Raw genomic sequence first — 17,369 nt, 5'->3', positions numbered from 1 at the left:
CAGAGAGGTGGTGGATGCCCCACCCCTGGAAACATTCCAGGTCAGGTTGGACGGGGCTCTGAGCAACCTGATCTAGTTGAAGATGTCCCTGCTTGTTGCAGGGGGGTTGGACTAGATGACCTTTAGAGGTCCCTCCCAACCCAAACTATTCTATAATTCTACCTGGGCAAAGAGGGTGCCTCCTGCGAAGGAGTGAAGCAGCAGCAGCCCTATTTCCTGCTTGTAACCACACTCAGGTCTCTGCAGCAAGAGAGGGCAGGAGGGATGTGGCTTATGCCTCACAATCCGCTGGGGCCTCCTCCCTCCACTGGCCCTGGGGCTGCCACTGCCATTTCCTCCACCCTGGGAACCACTGTGCATCTTTTGAGGGGTCCCAGGCTGCAAAGAGATCAGGGTGCTGAGCTTCTGTCAGAGGGTCTGCTACCAGTGAGCACATCCCATTATCCCAGCTTCTGATCTCTGATTTTGGTCCATAGCAGAGGCCTCGAAAGAAAAAAAGAAGAGTAGAAAAATGCAATAACCCCATGATACATCAGTTAGTCCCACATATAGACCCCCCCACCAGATGCTCTCAAACAAGCCCAGCAATTAACACACTCCTGCTTGCAAGCTCCTTCCACCAACTGTCCCCTCTCACTGAATTCTCTCTCCAGCATCTTGTAGCTGGGTTTGTAGAGGCTATCACATTACCTAACATGGCACTGTTGCTATGCCAGAGAAGATTTAGCCATGGAGGTCCACTTGGTGCGGTGGAGAAATAGCCCCTGAATCAACAGCAATATGCAAGCACTTAAAGTTGCTCCTCTTCTCAATATCTTGCTGACTGTGGCCCTAAATGTGCAAGTCTGCCTCTAATGAGAAATTAAAATGCTATTCAGCATAAGGGCCTTGGTTTTTATTGACAAATAAGAAGTTTTTTTCTATTAAATGGAGGATAATCAAAGTTTTCGTTCTCCACAAGTAAGATTACTTGTGTGTCACCCAGCAGCTTCCAAGGAGCACCCTCAGGACTGCAGCACCAGCCCTGCCAGGCAGGAGGATCCAGCTCATAGGGGCCTCATTTGTGTAAAGGATATTTTGTATTTTTTAGGCACGGGTTTGGGTCACATATATATCCACCCTGCCTCTGAGTTGTAAATTTAACTCTCTATGCAGCTTTACGCAGAACAAAATTAACCCATTTAAAAGTAGCCTCTTAAAAATAGTAAGATATTTCAAGGCATTTTAGAAGGTATTCATTCCATCTGTTTCTCCATTTAAAGGGAAATAAATATCCTCTGTGATGTCAAACTAGAAACATTTTTTCCTTCTGTTCAAACTTAAGGTCATAGGACTGCTTTTGACAACATAAGTGGGATTTTTAATTTCTTGTTCCTTTTTTTCTTTGCATTATTAGTAATTTCAAAACTTTCTAATATTTTGAGCCAATACAAGTTGGGGAAAATTGTTTTTTTTGAAAGCTGGATATTACAAAGTGCCATTTTTGTATGAAAAATTAATGTACAAAATGACAGTAATGAAACCTCCAGAAGAGAGTGGGAGAAGAAGCAAAGTGTGAGCTTTGGCTGATGGGATGTCTCCATCATTTTGCAGCAGGTGGGCTGCCGTCTTCAGCCCTCTCATGACAATCTCCCCACCTGAGTAACAGCAGAAACTGCACAGACACATTTTTTGCCTTGCTTATTTTTTTTAACCTAACATAAATGAACAATTTGTAATGCATTTACCTCAGAGATGTTGTATGAATGTGCTGTGAATGAAGATGATGAGGAACACAGTATTGTTTTTCTCAAAGCTCCTTATCTTTGCTGAAATGAGAGAGATAGGAATGGGAAGCACTTCAATGAAAGAAAGATCTTGGCCATGCTTTTTTTTTTTTTCTTCCCCATCCATTCAGATCCAGAAGTGAGAGGTGAATGGACATAGACCAAAGCTCACACAGAGAATCAGAAACTAATTTTTTTTTATTACGGCCATCTGTACAATTACATGTGCCATCATCGTCTACCATCAGTAATGAATATATCACTCCAGTAAAACCTAAATGTCAAGACAGTGTGTAATTAGGACAGAGAAAAAGGCCGGGGACATGCTCATGAATAAAGCATATCTATATATGCTTTATTGGTTTTATGGAGACAAAAGCTAGAAGAAAAACAACTGAGGTATCAGAAACCCATGTAAATTTGCAGTATCTGCATAGGTATTTTTTGTTTGTTTCTCTTTAACCTGAGCAAATTACTGGAACTTCTCTTGAAGACACTCATGGGAGAGTGAGATACAAATTAAATACCTCTTAAGCAAAGAATATCCTTGGACCAGTATAGGCACTTAAACACAGGGAAAAACTCACTATGGCATCAACAAGGTACATGAAGGTCTGAGAGCTGCTGAGTCTGGACAATCCCTAAGGCATGATTCAGCTGAAAGCCACATTCATCTGGTGTTCACACAGTTCCAGAAATAAAGAATTTCAGAAGCAGTCATTAAAGGCCTTAATCTCTCAATGTATTCTTCATCTCCACCTTCAATACCACAGCCAATGTTACCCTGCTGTCAGCAGACAATATATCACAGGTCAGTTTAACAACTCCACACAGTGGCAGAGAAATATAATTGACCTAGAGATCTCATCCTCAACAAGAATTGCACCCTGAACAAAAACCAGCAGCATTTAGAGACAATATGGAAGACATATGTCAAAGAGATATGAGAATTAACCTGTGGGCCTTACATGAAATAATTAACCTACATCAGTCTGTCACATGTTTTAATAGATCCACTGTAAAATTATCATCATCCCAAGCCCTCCTGGCTCCGAAGAGACAAAGCTGGTATGTGCTATAGATATCTCTGTAGCTTTACAGCTGAAGATAACGATAGTACTCTGAAGTATGGGCAAGAGTTTATGTGTAAATTGGAAGAAATAAGAATAGAAATAGAAATAATAGAAATAGAAATAGAAACAGAAACAGAAATAGAAATAGAAATAGAAATAGAAATAGAAACAAAGAAATAGAAACAGAAACAGAAACAACAGAAACAGAAACAACAGAAACAGAAACAGAAACAGAAGGCAGAGCCCAGAGGGCTGTTGCTGGTGGAAGAAGAGCAGTGAGACAGACGTATATGGGACAAACTAAAGAAAATAATTTCTTCAGCCAGAAGATGTACAACATCCATGGTCTCAAAATAATGAGGAGCCAAATCTGCTCTCAGCTCACTCCAGACCAGAAGAGAAACTGAAAGGATATGAGGCATCACCACAGCTTCCTCTTTAGCTTTTCTGTCAGAAATTGTCTGGAGAAAACACTAGTTCAGGGAACTACACTCTCCAACAGAAGAAAAGTAGAGCAATTGCAGGATGTAACAGAGGAATTCAAATACCATACAGGAACTGAAATGGAAAATGGCTTCACTTCAATAGTTCATGTTCAATTTCTGCCTTTAGGTGCCTTGTAGTTCCCAAATTCCCCCCAAACACTCTCACTGAAGAACAGCTTAGAAAAATTTCTCCGGTTCTTTCTCTCCTCCTGGTGTCTTTTGTATCCGCTCTGCCTCACATGGGATGTCCATCGAGCATCTCTACTCCCAGAGGAGATCAAGATCCATCTCATTTTCCATCATGGCTGACTGTTGTTAATATAAACACACTTTAGCAAAATAGTGAGACCCTTGCTGAGACCATGTACCATGCAGTTCAACAGCGGATGTTTTACAAGACTGTGCAAATCAATGTAGCGCACACAGCGCAGGAGAAAATCAATATAGGGCACCAGGAAGTAATGCATTTGCTCCCCTTGCATAAATTTTTGATGCATTTGCTCCTCTTGCATAAATTTTTTATTTAGGAATCTGTGGTCTGACAAAATCCTGCTTTAGAGGCATAAGATTTTGGTTGACTTTGTGGTGTTTCTGAAACCAGAGCTTATGGACAAACTATTGTGCATTGCATATTGCATACTGGGATTTGAGTTTTTTGAGAATACTCACAGTTTTTCCAAAACATGAAAATAAACTTTCATTTTCTCACTATGTCTACCCTTCCTCCTCCTCGCACATGCATTTCTGTGTTCATATTTGAAGTCATGTCAAATTACAAATTCTGCATTAGAGAAAAGTTATTGGAGTAAAATAATTGCCAAAATTCAGGTGGTCAACACCTCTTCAAACCAACCTGTATAACTCTAATATATAAGCATTTTGTTAAAACAGTTATTGCTTACCCTACGTTTGTGGTCCAAAATATACACTTGAGAGTCCAAGCCATTTTATAAAGCGTTAGCTACAATTTAACTAGTAATCAGTTAAATGGGGGTTTATAAAAAAGATACAGCTGTAAAGCTCTTCAAAGCAGTCCTTGGGAACACAAACTATTGTATTGCAGTTTTCCCCTCAATTTCACAAACTGCCAAAAGATTAGTTTATAATAACTGCTTTAAGTAATTTAAAATGAAGGCATTTGGCTCCCACTGATGCTATGTAATGCTATTTTAATAAGAGCAAGTGCAGTTTAGAACACGGACCAGTGTAACTACATGTCTCTGAATGGCAGGCTCTGTGTGTAATAATTTTCTCCCTTATTAATTTCACACTTTCTCACCTCATGTCTCTGGCTTGGCCCTGTTTAATCTTGTAGCAGTAGTGAAATATTATCTGAAAAACTGTGGCAATAATTAAATTAATTTTAAGCCATTTAGGACCAAGCTATGATCTGCAATCTCTCTTCTTCTTTTTTCTCTGTCCCCTACCTTCTAACTCACCTATTGTGGGGTTTTTTCCCCTTTTCCTGGCCATTTGTACCTCTTTTCACATCCCTGCCATCCATCGTGATCCCCCACATACAAGCTCACTTATCCTGACATACAGTTCGATTTAAAGCCTTCCTGGGGCATCTGGATTCTCCTTGGCTGACATTTTTAACTGGGTAACTGCACTCTGACAAACGAGTGGCAGCATGTAGGACACAATTCCTCTGCCATCTCTTCAGCAAAGTCAGTACCAGTGTGGTACTCCCCTGTAAGCAAGATATCTACCTTACATACCATTTAATTTTCCTTCTCTAGGCCTCTTGTACAAAAATAACTTCGTAGCCAAAATAGATAATCTATAAATGCTAGTAATATTGAAGAAAATGGTAAAACATGTTGAAAGGACAAAAATCTTTGTAATAACATAACTGTGAATGAGGGGGAGGTTAGGTGAAGTGTCTGTGACACAAGGGGAGTGGACTAATGTTTTCATCTTGTATCCCTCGAGTCCAAATGTCCAAACAACACCAAAAAAAATCATATATTCTGATCTCTAAACTCTTCTTTTCCTTTCTCTTAGGGCTTACTTGTGGCAACTATATTCTGCTTCTTCAATGGTGAGGTAAGCATGTGAAATACAGCAAATGAACAGAACTTGAAAAATAGTCACTTCATTGTTCATCAATGCAGAAATGAAGCATGTCGCGCTACAAACTTTGAAACCACAAAGTCGCTTTTTACTCTCTGTGCAAGCAGCAGTGTGCAGTTTTGAAAGCTCTGCGCAGAGTGTGACTTGAATATCTCTGAGCAGATGAATCAGGAGTGTTACCATTGCAAAGCAGATGGCACCAAATGAGGTACAGGCATGAGACTCTCCCCCTACCATCTGCAATTTTGAGACAGAGGTCTAAGTAAAGGAGAAAAGTGCTCTACTTCCCTTCCTGCCTCAGAATAGCGGGATGGATCACCTGGAAGGACCACGATGCCCCATAAGAAGCAGTGGGGATCTTCGGGGATCTGTCACGGAGAGCTGTGTGCTGTGTTCAGGCCCAGAGCTGTGGCAGATGCCATCCCCAGTAGCACTGTCAGAGCAGAGGAGCCTGGAGGAGTGCGATTACTTTCACTCCTTTCAGGATTAGCACTGGCCTTTTTAAGGTCGGTGTTTCTCACGTAGTAACTGAGAAATAAAAACCCTTCAGGCAAAGATGTCTCCCATTCTCTTGAATCAATCTTGAATATTGATCAGCTGGATCAATATTTTATATACCTACAGCTGGTTTTAGGTGCACTTCACTACTTTTTTTACAAAAAAATAGCTGGTTAAAATATGTCAAGAACCGTTTAAATTCCTACAGTAAGCCATTTTCCAAAGACCGTTGGCAGAAAATGTTTTTTCAATACATTAGGAGCATTCAACTGTAGCAAAATAAAACACCGCATATCTTAGAAAAGCTAGAAAGTCCTTTAAAAAGTTAAATTTGAATCCAGAACAGATGAATTAGGTACAGACCAAGCTTTGTGATGCTAACACTCAGTATGTCAACCTGAAGAGATATTCATGCTCCTGTTTATCCCTGTGTTTTATTAGAAGATAGCAAATTCCCAGTAATGATGTGACCACACTGATGTTTTGATAGCAACTTGAAGCAAGGTATCTATTGATAAGTTGCTACTGGCTGGTTTGCGAACTTTCGGGGTGGCAGAGAGTATTAAATTCTGCCACCACTGGTCGACATCGTTATACATTTGCTTCTGACTGGCTTGCTGCATAAACGTACAGAGAAATGCAACAGTAGAAAAGATTAGAGGCCTCCCACTGTAATTCTGTAGCATGGCTTCTCAGGACAATAAAAAAGAATGGCAAAACGTGAGCAGTTAATCACACCAGAACCTAACGTGAAATGATAGCTGTAAAGATCATGCTACAGAAGTTCATGGTTTCATGGGTCTGATTCAAAAAAGTTGGAGAGACGTACAACTATTTTTTCCTGTCACATTTCTGTCCCCAGGATCTGCAGGCTACTACCACCTTTCTCCTTCTCCCTTACTGTCATCACTTTCTGGCACAATCCAGTCTCCATGCCCTGGAAACACAGAAAGACTTCTGATTCTCCCTGGTAGGGAGGACCTGGCACGGAGAAAGCAGAGACCAGCCAGCCAATTTCTGAAACATCCTTTCCCCATAGGAATGACCGCATAGCTATATACAGGCAGTGCTCCAGTGTGTCCTCGCTTGCCTCCAAACAATGTGTTACCCCAAAATCCTGGTCTTGAACATTGCCTTCTTCCTTATTCATTCTCCCCAGCGTCACCTTCCATTTTTTTCAGATTAGGTTTTGCAAAACAAATTTGCTTAATGTTTTATAGCTTTAGAGTAAAAGGTTGATTACTCTGTAATTCTCCAACTTTAATGAGAACATATGGATTTGTGCCTAGAAAGGCTGTAGCAATGCTAAAAATGAGGAAAGGAAGCAAGAAAATGCACTGAAAATGTAAAGTATCTTAAAGGCTGTTTGTTTCTTAGGTATGTTTCATCAGATAGCTCTAATTCCAAAGTACTTTTGGCAATGCCACAATGTCAGAGAAGCATATCCACCTTTACAACTCCAGGAATACAATTTTGAAGTTACCCAGTGATGAACAGATCTGGAGCATCTGCTTGCCAACGTCATGGCAGACCATATGTATCATTTAATTCAAAATTAGATTGCAGGGTATGAATGAGTTTACCTGTCATGTGAACTAACCTATAGTGTGCTAGGCAGAAAACTAAAAGCCATATTCCAGGAATGAAAATGAGTGTAAAATAAATATGTGGCTCTCTTTTGTCCATTAAGTATTGTATTACATTAATTTAGAATTCAGAATAAACCTATTTGGATTAAGAAAATGCACCATATTCATACATGATATTCAGACGTTCAACCTCAGAGACATGCTGCGCTTTGTGGACTTCTGCATTGACTGAGCAGCTGCTAAGAAGCTGCCATAGCAGCCAGTCGTTCCTTATGTGGACTGAAGATGCACAGTCTGGATACAAATCCTGAATAACAGCAATAGTCACCAAACCCCTAGTCGCCTCTGACAGCCTTTTTGACACATCTGGCAGCCTACAGCAAAACGACCACTTCCTTGTGAAAGACTCTCATCTGGATATCCACTTTTGATACTTGAATTGTCAGCGAGCCATCACTAAGAGAACACATCTGGAAAGGATGATGCCCAAAATGAGATTAAAATGAATCTGGTATTGAAATGTGGCTTTCAGTTTTGTACTCTGCTGCTCCCATAAGTAATCACATGGATGGCTTAACTACCTCCGCGTAGCTGCAGACTGCATGTAGGTTTAATGACTCCTTGATGGAGTGACTGATCAGAAACATTCATCAGTGTCAGGCAGTAAGAACAAGCAGCTGTGGGGATTCAGGTTTCCCAGACATGTTGAGTGTGATTTTTGTCGATGCTTGGGTACTTTTCACCATTAGAGCCATTTTTAAAATTGTTGTATCTCCTGCAGACTTGCAAACTGTCTAACATGGTCAATGGCAGGGATGCTGAGAAACCCTCTCATTATTTTCTTATAGGAAATTTTATTTACCAGACAGTAAGGGAAGCTTTTTTTAGAATTTCCCATTAAGGTGGACAGAGAGCCAAAGATGACACCTCTCCAATATAGACTCAAGACAGTTTGGTGCTATTTGCATCAGCACATTACCAATAAACATCAAGGAAGTTTATGTACTACAGTAGCTGTGCTGGGCTGTGCCAGAAGAGAGGATGAAAGGATTATGACCCCTTTCCTCCAAGTCCCATTTATTTCTGCAGTTACACAAGCTGTAGATATATAAGGCGCAAAACCTATAGAGGAGCAGCAACAGACTAATGCCAAGATGGCATTAGGTCCTTCCAAACAGAGTGCTGGTCTGAGCTTGGCTGCCCAAGAGAACTAAGCTGAGATAATTTTTCCCAGTCTTGCTGTGTGCAGTATGACATAGACCAAAGCCACAGTCTGGTCTTCAGTCATGGTAGGAGATTGTTTCCAAGCTGCTGTATACATCTGCTGCCATAGAGCTCAAAATTGTTTCTCATGAGAAAATTCAGTGTGGGGCAAGGAGATTAATTTTAGTATCACAGGAGCCTGGATACTCTGGGATTTACTTTTTCCTACTGGAATATTTAACTTCAAGGCTGAAATACATGAAGTATGGCCAGGACAAACAATGCTAAACTCAGTACCACCTGACAGTGTTTTATATTGCATTCATCGCCTACTACCTCACCAACCTCACTTTAGTACCATGAGCCCATCTATAGAAAGAAATGTAAAAATAGTAATAAGAAGCTGTACCAATGCCTGCATGCATGTGGAAGAACACCTAAACAATGGATTTGTTTTGGACTTTTAAAATGACAGATCCTCTTGTGCATTTTCATATAAAATCTCAGTGTCCAGCAGCACTGTAGTTTCTCTGTCCAACAACAGTGTTGTACAGATGATACAAGGTCTCTGCAATAGTCTGCTCACCAGACCATATTTCCAGGCCTGAGGTTGCTTCTAGACTGCAAGGCTGGCCAACAAAACGGAAAGTCTGTTTGGAAAAAAACCAGCCATACACCTTGTGTGCCAAAGAGGCATGAATGGCTAATAGAGAACAGAAAAACCTTTTAAGTCCTGAAGAGCAGAATAAATAAAATCAAGCTCTTCATTTCTTTAGACTTTACTTTCTTCCATCTGCTATCACAGCGGAAAGCATAGCAGGCATCGCCCTGCCCCTCCCGGTCCCCAGGAGCCTCCTTGGTCGTTAATACGTTATGGCTGTGCATGTGATTTTCGGTAATGCTGCTTACACATTTGAAATCCATGCATAAACAGTTTTAGTTGGCACTGAATTATGCTCATCTGGGATCCTTGGAATCATGGTAGAAATCTAGATTAACACATTGTTTTACTCAAGTGCAGCAGCTTGTACTATCCATTATCCGTTTGTGGCTGGATTCTCGTACAGGCCAGCAGTTCAGTGGAGAATAAAAACACAGCTGCTTTGACCTCGTGCTCTCACTGCTCTGTGGAGCCTTTTAAACCTGACTAATGGCACTTCTAATCATGGGCTGAACTGGAAGGGATGTGTCTGTTCTCTCCTCGACCAAACATACAATTTAAGTGTCACTCCCTTCTGAGAAGAAAACTATAGGCTCCTCACGGCAGGCTTTGTAAGTCTCAGTGACATTGTTCTTCCCTCTTCAGTTAACCGTGTTATCATCTCCAGACATATGGTTGCCCTGCTGGCCCGTCAGACTCCAGCTCAACTGAGAGCAGTTTGAGAGCTCAGCAGGAGCTCATCACCTTCACAGCAGCTCTTCTCTCCTTGCAAGAGCAATCAAAGCCTTGGGGTCTATGCAGGGGGCAGGGGAAGGGAGGCTAGGAGAGGAACAGGAAAGCTGTGAGAGCATGTTCTTGCCACCTTCACTAAAGATGCTGAGATTAATCTGAATGGATGAATTGCTGTGAAATGCAAACACACTCGATACTTAGGGGCAGAGGCGATGGCCAGAGGTGTGCAGTGCCTACAGGCACTAATGACCACGGTGGTGGTGGTGGAGAGATGGCTGTGGGTGGGCAGAGCTGCTGTGCACATCCAAGATTTCTGCATTATCCTCATTGTGTCCGGCCATAGGTTACAGGAACTGCTGCCCCAGTGTGATATTGGGGAAAGTCACTGACTTAATCCTTCTGAAGATTTCTTCTTCCAGTCCCTCCCCATAGCTTCTAGGGTGACTAAGCTACAATATTCATACTGTAACATCAAAAGACAATTTTGAAGTGACTAAAATCTTTACAGGGTTTACCTCACGTGTCATATTTCTGTATCATGTGCTACAACTGCATTACTCTTTCATGGAGTAATTCTTTCTCACTAATAAACTTTGGCGATGGTGTGATATGAAATATCCCTGCATGCCACATTTCACTTTAAATGTCAATATTGGCATAGTAAGCTTTGCTCACAGCCCCAGTAATTAAAGTTCCATTGTAACCATATGCCTTTTCTGTGCTTGATATCTAATTAACCTACACTCAGCCATTTGTCTTCTTTTCTTTATGTGTTAGGAGAAGGTGAATAGGAATACATTTCCCCAGATGAAAAGAACCCTTAACTACTTTGTTAAGCTAAACAATAGCAAAAAAGAGCTAGTATTAGCAACTGGACATGGATATAGTTTTCAGTTAGTTTTAAAGGACTAGTCCAGCAAATGTCATACTAAAGTCAGTGCAACTACTTGCATGAGTAAGGATTTATAGCATCATTCCTCATACCTTGGCTTGCGTCTTGGATTAAAAATAAAAAGCCAAAGCAAATGAAATATCCATTCTTGGCATGCTGCATAGTTGCGCTGTACACTCAGTAAGCATCTCAGATTCATAGCAATTCCTTATGAAGCCTTGTCCTTATGTGACACGAAACAGCTTTCTTGCAGGCAGCTGTGGGTCTTCAGTAGATGACATTTTACTATATACATATTAGTAGAGTGATTAGAATTGTGGAGACTTGGGAAATATTAAAGCCATTCAGATTCATCTATATGAATCAAAGATCCTGTTCTGCACAGAGCCCAGAGAGTGACTTCAGACTACTCTGAGCAAAAATGGCATACAACATCCACCTCAGCAGGAGCATGGAAACTGCAGGACACTCCTGTCATCACAGTGCCTCACCTGCGCCTGCCTTCCTCTGGAGGGGTGGTCATTTACAGCAGATTATTACAGCAAACTGCTCCTGTTCTCACATTTTGCTGGCTGAAATAGCTGAGCTGAAGGAACAGAGCCAGGGTTTACCCACTCCCTGCTTTGGGAAGGAGCTAGCGAGTGCCGGCATGCCTGAACGTGCAGCTGGAAAAGGGCTTCTTATTCCCTGGCAGGACTAGTCATATCCTAGCGCCATATATAACATCACTTTTAATGTAAATGTTAAATAAAATATTTTATTCCTAGAAGATGAATGTCCAAAGTTTGAAATTCTTTGCTACACAGAGGGCTATGACCAATGCTATTTTTTTGCCAGCACAGAACCTCTTCTTAAATTACCAGAACAAAATCTCTGTTTAGTTGTACTAATCCTCCAACTCTTTCTCTCTACAAAATTAGCCCTGGCAAGCTCTTGAAGTGTACTTACACTTTGCCATTCATGGCCAGTTTTACTCAAGGTTAAGTTTCTTCAGGGATCACAATGCATCAGCCATTCTAGGGGCAAGGATACAGCTGTAGCATCTGACAAGTTGTAATCCACATCCCTCCTTCCTCTTCCCTTTTCTACCACAGCATCCTACTGTGTTCCTGTGCAGCAATCTGTTCCACATTTACCTCTTATGGGAACAGCTAACCCATACCTGCTCATCATAAGCAGCAACAACTGCAGAAACTCTAATTGCTGCCATAGGGTAGGCAGGGAGGGAGTTAAGGTGGAGAGCTGAGCAACTGCTTCTGCTTCTGGAGCTGGGAGCAGAGGGTAGGAGAGAGGCAGACTGAACCTGATGGAATTAGACCTGGAGCTTTTCCTTTCCTTTCCTTTCCTTTCCTTTCCTTTCCTTTCCTTTCCTTTCCTTTCCTTTCCTTTCCTTTCCTTTCCTTTCCTTTCCTTTCCTTTCCTTTCCTTTCCTTTCCTTTCCTTTCCTTTCCTTTCCTTTCCTTTCCTTTCCTTTCCTTTCCTTTCCTTTCCTTTCCTTTCCTTTCCTTTCCTTTCCTTTCCTTTCCTTTCCTTTCCTTTCCTTTCCTTTCCTTTCCTTTCCTTTCCTTTCCTTTCCTTTCCTTTCCTTTCCTTTCCTTTCCTTTCCTTTCCTTTCCTTTCCTTTCCTTTCCTTTCCTTTCCTTTCCTTTCCTTTCCTTTCCTTTCCTTTCCTTTCCTTTCCTTTCCTTTCCTTTCCTTTCCTTTCCTTTCCTTTCCTTTCCTTTCCTTTCCTTTCCTTTCCTTTCCTTTCCTTTCCTTTCCTTTCCTTTCCTTTCCTTTCCTTTCCTTTCCTTTCCTTTCCTTTCCTTTCCTTTCCTTTCCTTTCCTTTCCTTTCCTTTCCTTTCCTTTCCTTTCCTTTCCTTTCCTTTCCTTTCCTTTCCTTTCCTTTCCTTTCCTTTCCTTTCCTTTCCTTTCCTTTCCTTTCCTTTCCTTTTCCTTTTCCTTTTCCTTTTCCTTTTTTTCCTGCAGCATATTTTAAAATGTCTACAATTATAGAGGTTTAGATTATGCTTCACCCTAACTATGTGTTTCTTTAACAGGTACAGGGAGCCTTGAAGAGGCAATGGGCACAGTACAAAACCCAGTGGGGCCAAAGGCGCCGAGAGCACTGTTCCACGCGATCTACCTCCTACACTGCAACGTCAATCACAGAAGTCCCTGTTTACCTGTACCATCATGATTCCAACAATGAACAGTTAAATGGAAGATACGTAGAGGACTCTGAACTCGTTGCATTAAAATCTGGAGAGACATCTGCCTAGCTCAGCACCAGCCATTGCAAACACATCATTTCACATTCTGCTTGTGAACAAAGTGGGGAGAAGCGTGGGAGTGTGGAAATCCAAGCCACTGCGGGAGAGGGCAAGACCAGGTGAAAGGACACATCATATTCAAACCACATCAGCCTCTGACAATGATGGCATAGAGGGAGTCTGACGCCGAGTTGGGAATACCATTTCTTCCTGTGTGCTGCAGCAGGGAGTGAACATGGACCTGCCCACCAGGCTATGTCATCTCCACATCTCCTGATACCGGCCGTATGAAGTTACCATCTGACAGTAGTAGCAGTGTCAGATAGCCCATAGCAAATAGGAAAGAAAGAACCAGTACATTGCAATTGGAAACTTTCAGCACTTTTTGCTTTCAGTACTTTTCTTTAACACTGGGTTTTGAACTATCAACTTTCACAAGGTGTAACTGGCTTGGAGTCCTTTACTTTTCCCCTTTTAATGAACTTGATGACTTCTTAAAAGATTTTGCACATTGCAAGACAAATCAAACGGATGAACAGAAAAAGAATCACTCCAAAGTATTCAAATCTTAATGATCTCCAGAGGATGCCCCAAAATATGACCATCCCCAAAGGATACCCCAAAATATTACCATTCCATTAGCAGGTGCATAAAACAAATGAAGCTGAAATAGCCATTGCATACCAAGATCTCAAACACCCTCAGAGAAACAGATCAGTTCTTTAGGCTGCCTCAAACAAGTCCTAAAGGTATCTTAAAATAGTTTGTGTTTAACAATACTGGTAGTTCAAGAATATTTATTTATAGGAAAAATTGTCACCCTATTACTCTGCCCAGAAACTTACCATTAAGGCACAATTCTTTCACTCTGAATAAACTGTGAAATTGATTGGAAATGACAATTTTCTTTAATAGCCGTTCTGAGATGAATGCTAGATGAATGCTCGTCACTGTTATAGAATTATGATCAAGGCAGTAAAGGATCCCCAGTAAGAAATGAGAAACTAAAGTCTTAGCACAGGAAGCATCTATTTTTAGAATCTGGTTGCTGTTCTGAGTCCCTAGTTGTTGAAGGTGATGATTTCATGTTTGAGTCTGTCATCAGGAAAACATGATGACTCTACAGTTTTGTGAGTAATAAGCACCTTTTATCACACATTCAAAGCATCATTAGAGTCTCTATGTGATTACTGAGGCAGAAATCAGGTCAGGGAGAAGCTGATTTGCAGTTAGAAGTTACAGTACTGTCACTGCAAAAGATCTGCAAATCACAAAAGAAATAAAATAGATTAATTTCTCACATGAAGCTAATTGTAAAGAATCTGCAAGCAGCAAGGCCAGTGCCAAGGAAGTTTTGCAGGGCTGTGACTCCTATGGAGTTTTATGCATAAAATGTCTAATGAATATAATGTCATTCCTTCTTGCATCTCTCTAAAAAACTGTCTTACAGATTTCCACTCCTTTGCTTTTGGCTGAGATGTGCATGGGATATTTCAAATACTAACAACTTCAAGATATTCATCACTGTCTTTAACTTTGAAGGAGGCTGGAAAGTTACCAGTTCTCCTTTGTTTTCCCTGCTAATTCACTTGCATCTGATGCTTCAACCCCAGCCCAAGCGGGAAGACATGGTCAGAGAAGGAGGCAGCTGCAAGTGTCAGCGGTGACGCTTGCTCATCTCAAATGTCTAAATATCAGCCCTGACCTGGGAGCTGTAAAATTGCTGCCCTACGTGGCAGGTGAACGGGGAGAGACAGAATGCCATCCTTTATATTGCAGCTGCATTCATGTAGGACTTCTACTGCTAGTGTAGAATTTCTTCCTTTCCTTCATTTGCTTGCTGCGGTTCCATCCATAATGATTTTTTGCCTTAGCACTGCATAAGGTACTTAAAATATCATGGGTTAGAATAGTCTTAAATCCAGATCGTCAGATAGTAAAGGAGAAGAGAAAAACTGAAATAAGGCACTTGAGCTAAATGTTAGTTCTTTTGAGGTAACTTTGGAGGTTACAGACAGAGGCCCTAACCCTGCAGGTGTGTTGAGGAAGGACTGCAGGACAGTCTATATGCCACAAGGTAAAATGCACTTTAGAGGGTCCCATAGAAAGAGATCATAAGCTAGTCCTGCCATAAACCTTGATAATCTATTTCAGATTCTATTGAAATTATCAGACAAATCCCTGTTGACTTAGATGAGTGGTGAACAACTCTTTTCAGTGTTCAGGAATGACTTACGCAATACAGTTCGGCGTAGACCTCAAAAACAGGAGACAATTCATCCTTAGCAATTTGAAACCATTTTTAAATATTGTGTTCAGCCAGGCTCAGTTTTTCCTTCACTGACACAGCTAGACCCTAAGCTTTACCCTTCATTTGTAAATTTTAAATGAAGAGCTGCTGTACATGTCTACCTACACGAGTCACCATCTCACTGGAAAAGTCCCTTCCAGGAATGAGTTTGTGAGGGATAGGTGTAAACCCAGCACTACGGGAGGGGACCGAATTCCCACTATCCGTATGTGAGGCAATGCCTTGCAGGGAAGGGGTTTGCTCCATTTGTGCCACCAGCACATGCACACAGCCATTGTGCACCACCAAAGCTTCCTTCCCAGTGTAAGGAGTGAGCTGCCGGCGCTGCAACCATAGAACACGAGAGAGGAGCTGGGGAACAAGAACTAACTGTCCACTGACAGTCAGATCATCAGATGGTTAATCCAGTGGAACATTTATAAGAAAATATGATCGTGTGTATTTGTTCAAGCCACATAGCTATTTTTCAGACTTCAAGGAATACGAAGGCGGTTATTTTTTCAGACAACAGTATTTCGCGTATTGCTATTTCTACTTTTACCAGTGAACAATGGGAAGTGGAGGATTTAGTCATTAAAGACAATAAAGTGGCTCTGCTATGAATGCTGTATTTCTGAATAGCTTTGGGGCACGCTGCACTTCCCAGGAGTGCTCCAGGAGGCATTCCTAGTTTCTAAAGACACAAATGAGCTGATTGTAAAAGAAGTGTGCATAATATAGAGAGTTTAATAATGAACATGTTGGTTTTAATTATGTACATGTTTACAACATGTAAGTGCAAGTTGTTTCACAGTCTACTATGTTCATGTGGATGTACAAAATGGAAATGCTTTGCCATTATAGTGGTTTTTTTCTTTCTTCACTAATGATATTTCCTTGCTCTGTTCAGTAGAATGCTCTGAAAAGCCAAATTCGGGGTCTGGGGTTTAGGATCTTGGTTTGAGCTTCAGGTGGTGGAAACACTGTGTGGTTACATCAGTGGCAGCTGCTTTATGGCTGCTTTGGTTTCAGTGGAAGGATGATGATTTGCAGCCACTGAAAATTTGGTCTAACATACATCCTTTGTGTGATGTATGGCTTTGCAGGAAAGGCTGTGTTTTACAGGTACTTACTGAGTAATTTCTAATCAAAATATTTCCCAATGGAAAATGCTATTTTTCTTCATCTCAAGGTGGTTTGAAATGTTATCATTGCACACATAAGGTAAATTTCACTTCTCTGCTTTATAAATAGTACCATTCACTAGTGACAGTAATATTGGGAATGCTGGTACGACCTCAATAATTACAATGTCTTGGCAGTAGGGTGTTTTGTCTCCAATACATTTCACAGGAACAGCAGAAATGCATAATTAATGTATCAGTGTATCAAAAAGTAGGAAAGGAGCTGACACTTGAATCAGTGGATTCAAGGTGTATTTTAAGAGGAAACCAACCTTACATTAATCACCTCTGCAGTATCTGTTTCCTCTCAAACACCACACCCAACACATGAAAACGCGGTTTAGTGAACATTTGCTCTGGCAGAAGGGTTTGTGTGGTTGCTTTGTTTGAGCAACTAAATCTATCAAGAAGATGCTGGTTGTTATTCTTTACTAGGTACAGAAACGCAGCACAAATTAAAAGACTTGTCGTGGCATGGGATGCCAAAAGTAAGACTCGTTTTTTATTTGGTTTACTTAATAAATGTGTTTTAGCTGAAATAAAACAGCAACAAAGGTAGAACAGACAATTTTCCCTGTATTAAAATTCTTAGCAATAATGCTACCCAGTATTGCCATTACAAAGTGCTCATGTGTTTATAATGTAGCAACATAACTTTGTTTTGGGA

The 17,369-nt window shown here is 41.0% G+C and overlaps 1 protein-coding gene across 1 annotated transcript in view; it reads left to right on the top strand.

The window, feature by feature from the left end:
- Positions 1-13,237, top strand: part of CALCR (calcitonin receptor) — a 65,761-nt gene extending 52,524 nt beyond the window's left edge. The window contains exons 10-11 of the mRNA XM_009286336.1: positions 5,332-5,373; positions 13,016-13,237. Coding sequence (XP_009284611.1) covers positions 5,332-5,373; positions 13,016-13,237 — 264 coding nt within the window. The remainder of the gene's footprint in view (positions 1-5,331; positions 5,374-13,015) is intronic.
- Positions 13,238-17,369: the final 4,132 nt, after the last annotated feature.

This window comes from Aptenodytes forsteri, unplaced genomic scaffold (assembly GCF_000699145.1).
Source record: "Aptenodytes forsteri isolate BGI_AS27 unplaced genomic scaffold, ASM69914v1 Scaffold55, whole genome shotgun sequence".
Taxonomy (NCBI): domain Eukaryota; kingdom Metazoa; phylum Chordata; class Aves; order Sphenisciformes; family Spheniscidae; genus Aptenodytes; species Aptenodytes forsteri.
The sequence above is the reverse complement of the archived record's forward strand: the minus strand, read 5'-3'. Positions and strand labels throughout refer to the sequence as shown.